The sequence below is a fragment of the Echinococcus granulosus genome, assembly GCF_000524195.1.
Source record: "Echinococcus granulosus chromosome Unknown EG_S00082, whole genome shotgun sequence".
Lineage (NCBI taxonomy): Eukaryota > Metazoa > Platyhelminthes > Cestoda > Cyclophyllidea > Taeniidae > Echinococcus > Echinococcus granulosus.
The window spans coordinates 298,943-305,265 of record NW_020170462.1 but is presented as its reverse complement, the minus strand read 5'-3'; the positions used below and the strand labels follow the sequence as shown (position 1 = coordinate 305,265).

Sequence of the window (6,323 nt, the reverse complement as noted above, 5' to 3'; positions counted from 1 at the left end):
ATTCATGCTAACAAAAAGGTGGGCTTAAAAGCCAAAATTTAAAACAATTTCAACAGAAAATAAAGTTAAGATCGATAACCTTGAACATGACACCAATCATACGAGGATCGGGAATGTTGCCATGCAGACCGGCTTTTTGAACCAGCCGAACAGCCCATTGGAGAGGCACCCAGTACTCGGGTAGGTAGCGTTGACGAGTCTGTTTGAAGTAGTACTTGGCAATTGCCTCAAAAGCGCGGATTTCGGGCTCAGTTATTATCTTGCCGAAAGTTTCCCGCACTTCTAAAGGACAAAAAATGTGAAAGGTGCATTTGTGTGTTTCCTGGTTTCGATTGTCAGAGATTTCAATCTAATCCTTCAATTTCACACGAGCGATCTTCAAGCTAGACCGGGACCCCTGCATCTAGCAAGTGTGTTAAGACGCCCGTACGCGGAGCGGTCTTGTGAAAGATTGCACCACGAGTAGTTGTGCCTTTTGGCTTTGTCTTCGCTCAAGACAGCCAATCAGAACGCTCGGGACTAGTGAATGGCCTTACATGGCTGCGCAACCAAGAGCGGTCTCAAGCACGAGCGGGCAGAATCTGATTGGTTCCTGCTCAATGACTAGCTCTAGTTGGTAAGGCGAGTGCGAGTCATCTGTGACTATGACGTCCAACTAGCATGATTTTACTGGTCATGGAGAAAAGGACGTCTCACCACTAATGGATTCTTGAAGCGTCGCCGAAATGCAGAAATTTATCAAATCTCGGGTTGAGAAGTAAGATAAGGAAAAGAGGCGAACACGCATTTATAGCTTATCAATCCTTCATTAGACGAGACTCTCAAAGCACCTTTGATGTCTACGACAGAGCTGTCTTTATCTGCTGATGCGTATGAATAATCATGAGAACGCACCGCGTGCATACAGTCTAGCCACTAACTGGCTAAATGAGATCACCAAGGCCACTCATGGATGTGTGGGTGGATATAGGATAGTGCATGATAGATGAAAGGACGCAGGAATATGAAATGGATGAAAAAATTCACCCGACCATGTGCCTCTGAATTTATTAAATTATTAACTTACTTCTATCCTTGTTGAATTCATGCAGCGTCGCCCGAATGCTCCATTCGTCATCCCCCTCAAAGGGATTGAACATATCAATGCTTTGCTCCCGTGGAGTGGGAGAAGATGGAGAATCATCTGTCAACAATGTCGAATGGTAGAAGCTCGCTCGTTTGTATGAGAACGCCACCCCACCATCGAATGGAGTGCGCGGAGTGCGCGTGGCGCTGTGCTGGCTGCGACGAAACTGCATTTTGGAAAGTTAAAAAAGTAAAAGATGTAGTCGTCGCTGATTTCCAGACAGATTTAAATGTCACTAGATGGAGGGCTTTAGTCTTTTTGATGGGTGATTTAGTTGCTGCGGCACTGTCAGCAATGCAGGAAGTGGAAGAGGGACGAATGCTACCACCCAAGTGTGCTGTGTTGGAAATGGCCTTCAACACAGACAGCATACAGTATCAACAGTCATTTCTTATAAAATGATGACAAATTTACTAAAGAACATTAGTAACGAGTAAAGCCGGCTCTTTACGTTCCAGTAAACAATTGATTCATGATACTAATCGCTACATAGAATCAAAGCTATTGCTGTATAGTCAAGCAAACTATTTCATACTATGACGCCATTTTTCAAAATGCTTAAGCCTCGACTTCTGCGACGGTGGTACAAAGGTCTACTTTCGCTCCTTTTAGTGCAAAGAATGAGGGTCATCCGCAAATGTGCGTCTGACAACGACTTCAGGAGTGACTCGAGTGCTACACTGATGTGGTATGCTTGACTTTCCCAGTGTTCCTACCTCTTGTGGATGGTTAAGTCCGTAAAAAGACGCAAAACAAGAGCCGGTGCAACTGTGATAGTTTTAAACTTAACTTCTGTGAGAATAAAATAGGTTCTTAAAGGAGTGTTTTGAAACAGTGATACAAACTCAGTCGGTCATGCTCACTAGCGGGGGACCAACAACAAGAAACGTCTTCGAGGGTAAACTTGTAATTTCGGCAAAAGTCGACAAGTAAACTTAACAGAAAACACACTGCCTACTTAAATGCGTTCATGTTGGAATAAATGAGAGCGTGCCAACAATTATCTCGGAGAAAAATTTACTGCTATATTTCAACCGAACATCTTATCGTTCCAATACGGCAGTTTACATTTTCCCTTTATTTGTGATTCCCATAGTAAACAGATTTAAATGTGCAACTTTAAGACTGGTATACGGGACATTAGAAGCAATTAGGTTAATTCAGAAGGAGATGGAACCTCCACGATGAGATAAGCACTAACCATCCATTTGAATAACTCCCAACTCAACAATTTGAAAATCATTAAATCTCTTCCAAAAAAGACTTGTTTGCCATTTCCTCTTTTAAGTCCTTAGCCACTAAGAACGAAAAAATTTAAGGTTCCTGCTATGTTTGTCAGCACATCAGCGGCAATACTTTTAAACACTCCCGGCGGGAAAAACGCAACATTTATTTATGAGAAAAGAAAGGGGTTTGTGCAAACACCACAAATGTAACAGCGTACATGTGGCTAAGTAAAAAGGTTAACGTCACTGTTGTAAAATTGTACAATTGGCCAGCCACGGTTTTTGAAATAATTTATTAGCGTCGCTATAGCAACCACATATTCCACAAGTCCATTTAAAAGTGAAACTTGCATGACTTGAATTGAATAAAAGGGTAAAGACAGTCTTAAGGTGACCGGTATCCTCATCTATTTGTAAAGGAAAATCACCAATTGCTTTAACCTTTTATTTTAAAATAAGTTTACCTGCCACTAAGGTAATGATGCTTGTTACATCGAATGCCATTCAAGCGATAAATTGAAAAGAAAATGCTCGAAAATAAATACATAATGTAATGGCAAAATGATATAAAAAGGAAGTCTTATAGGCATGAAAACTGGCTTTCAACCGTCTAGACAAAGAATTAGAAAATATAGCATTTCCACATAAATGACGTGCCCAGTTGTTGATCGACAAGTAAAACTCCTTATCTCTAGGCCTAATCTCTTATCTTAAGATCGCTAAAAGGTGCAAGGATTTTGAAAGCAGAAATAATGTATGATTGATAGTACTCACCTGTGAAATGCTCCAAGGGTGTTGGTTGGCATGCTTCAACTTTGTGCGTCGTTTGCATCTGGTGGAACGGTATTCACAGTACTTAGTGATACCCTCATCATCACTATTGGAATCTTCATCCAACTGCTTAAAACGGTCGGCGATTTGGTCACTAATTCGTCGCATTAGAAGAATCCAGGCCAAATTCATATAGCGCATCAGTGAAAGTCGGATCCCACGAGATATCGTCTTGTCGGCACAATTCACGTAGGACTGAAACCAACACCATCCTATGCCTTAATAGCACTTTCTTGGCCCAACTTTAGCCAAAATGGCAAGTTTTTCTACAAATTTAACTTTTTAAGCAAATATCTAAATTAATGTATGCGTCATTCCGTAATGCTCATCCAATTTCCTGTTTGGTTAATCTCTGATTGGCAGAAGGAACTAATCACGATATTTATGGATTAACTGGATTATTCTTTTACCACTTATGGATGGAATTAAATTTATAAATGGCGATGCAGTCTGTTATTAGTTACCATAGTCGAGTAAGCTATTTGATTCATCCAGGGAATGAGCATGTACATCTTATACCATCGTCCAATCACCCCGGAGACGAAGAAGCCCAACAGGAAGGAAACGGGAATGTTGCCTTTCATACCCTCGCAGAAGCGAACAACATCCTCGAATACCCTAAAGAGGGAAAACTTGAACAGATACTTAAGAGACAAATGTCAAATCCTGTAAAAAGAATGAGTCTTAAAAAAAAGCAGCTTTAGACATTTCATGGCCTTGGAAACTACCAGTCCTCTCCCCATAGGAGAAAATGGAAAAGCTGTCAACCTTGACCTTCCACTTGACAACAGCCACACGTGTTTATAGGCACTTACTTGTGTCTTAACAGAGTGCGGTTGATTTTGTGGCCTTGATGTCTTCAATGGATGTTCAGTAGGTGCTCAAGCATAATGCAATATTTTACCCTCATAGGAATTACCCCAACAAAGAGGCACTTGTTTTCGCACAACTACTCTCACCTAAGTAATTGATTCTCCCACTTTTGTGTTTTTGAAAGGGAGAAAAAGAAAGGCCTACCTTTTCTGTGGCTCCGGAAGCGCAAGACGGTAGGTCAGACTTATTGCGTAGTAAGCGCACAGATAAAGCAGGAGATCGACCCATACCAGTTTGTACAGGCTACCTTTCCATCTGTTGAACAGAAAAGTACAAGAAAAAAGAACTTAAAACACATCCATTAAGTCCTGATTACCCTGCCCTCAATTTGTAATTTAGTATTGTTGAAAATTTGCATGTGCCTTTGTTATGAGCTTGTCGGTGTCAATAGATTGAGCGATGCCATGTAGTAAAGATGTTCTTCTGATGGATATTGCATGACAGTACTTTGTGAGGCCAACTCAAGGGTGCGGAAGCCAAGCCAAAGAAGGTTAATCAATTAATTAATGGATGGATGGATTCGAGATGGATGGGTATGGGATGAATAGATACGGGATGGATGGCTGTATGGATGTAGGATAGATGGATGCGGGATAGAAGGATACAGGATGGATGCAGAATAGAGAGAGAATGGATAAGTAGAGGCGCCTAGATTCTACTCCATCAAGAGATGAATTAAGCTCCATCCAAAAGTGATCAACAAAATGTAAAGTATGCGTCAATTAATATGACACCTATTTTAAACACCAACTAGCCTCCAACACCTCCACTAAATGACAAAAATTCGAAAAAACTTGATAATTTAGAAGAAATGATTTGCCAGAATACCTGCCAAAATGAGAGGTGACCTACTAAATGAGAAATGTACTTCATAAAAAGCTCATCAACCTACCGCATTGGGATCGATTTTCGAGGCCCTAATTAAATGATGAAATTGGAAAACGGAGCACCTCCTGAGCACTACTCAGACCTTGAAGCCGGTAATCAAAAAATCGATGAGGGGTAAGTGCGGGTTCTGCCAAGCATGCTAATTGACGCCGATGTTACCCCTTGAGCGTGTTTGGTGTGTGGCAGTTGGAAGAGGCAAGACATGACAGAAATACAAACTTGCAGGTGGGGGGGGGGGTAGGAGGGGGCAGAAAGGGGGGCGTGTTACCTTCGGAGAATCTTCAGGAAAATGAAGGCTCCACTACCGGCGGAGATGTCATCCACATAAGAGATCGGCATGGATGAAAATGATACTCCCCACCTGTGGGTGAACCTGTGTGAGTGTGTTTGTTGGGCCTATGATGACAATGTGTAATGCACCCCTAGCACACACACACACACACACGCACACACTCGCGCACGCACACATGCAAGCGCAACCTTCAAATCTCAAGGTTGGCGCTTTCAGTGTACCATGTTGCCTACCCTCCGCTCCTTCTGTCCCCTAGATAGTCCACTTCTTGAGTCTAAACTTACGATCGAAAAAGGAGTTTTAAGCCCCGCCAATGAGCGTGATGCCAATCGGAGGTGGTTTGTTCAAAGAGGAGACCTGTCATTTGTGCTACCGGAGGATGACTTATGCGGCACTCGAAAGACTCTACCTCCAACATAAAAACGTGGCATGATGCAAATGGTTAACCTTCCCTGTTTCTCTGTTTGTGCATGGGTATTTGTAGATTTGTTTGTTTTAAGTGACTCCACCTGTCAAGCACACTCGTTGCGCTGCATTCTTTCAAACAGCTGACACTGCTTTCATCGGCCTCATGCCCGCAGGTAAAGGGGGCCTTGTCGATCAAGTTAGCATCATCTGTCTTGTATTATGAAGATGCAATAGCCTTAGTGATCAATGTTGCCAACATATCATTCCATCCACCCACATACTTATCTCTCCATCTGTCTCTCAACTCATCATCCACTTGTCCACCTCTTTCGTTATCTCTTTATTCATCTCCCAATTTGCGTGTGGTATTTTTGATCCATCCAGCCATCCCTCATCTATCTTTTCCATCCGCACCTGTCTATCCTCTTTAATTAGCACTCATTTTGAGGGTTGATATCGTTGATATAACAAGAGGAAAAGTAAATTAACCACCGTTGGCAAGGGTACAAGAGCTCTCTAGAAATTGGTGACCAGCACCTTCTAACGATGCCCTAAGTAGAAATTCCTTATTCTTTCCAGGGTGCCTTTTTGTTGACAGCCTAACCCATTGTAGTACTGCAGGGAGTTGGAGGTAACTTGAAATAAAACATTTGGAGTCAAGCCGTCTTTGGCTACTTGT

At 42.1% G+C, this 6,323-nt stretch overlaps 1 protein-coding gene across 1 annotated transcript in view; it reads right to left on the bottom strand. All coding sequences in view use genetic code 11, as the record gives it.

Moving 5' to 3' along the window:
* Positions 1-5,283, bottom strand: part of EGR_07627 (Bestrophin-1) — a gene marked incomplete at both ends in the record, with an annotated part of 7,334 nt that extends 2,051 nt beyond the window's left edge. Inside the window, 6 exons of the mRNA XM_024496876.1 lie at positions 80-282; positions 1,067-1,292; positions 3,127-3,378; positions 3,648-3,801; positions 4,201-4,311; positions 5,213-5,283. Of these exons, the coding sequence (XP_024348732.1) occupies positions 80-282; positions 1,067-1,292; positions 3,127-3,378; positions 3,648-3,801; positions 4,201-4,311; positions 5,213-5,283 (1,017 nt within the window). The remainder of the gene's footprint in view (positions 1-79; positions 283-1,066; positions 1,293-3,126; positions 3,379-3,647; positions 3,802-4,200; positions 4,312-5,212) is intronic.
* Positions 5,284-6,323: the final 1,040 nt, after the last annotated feature.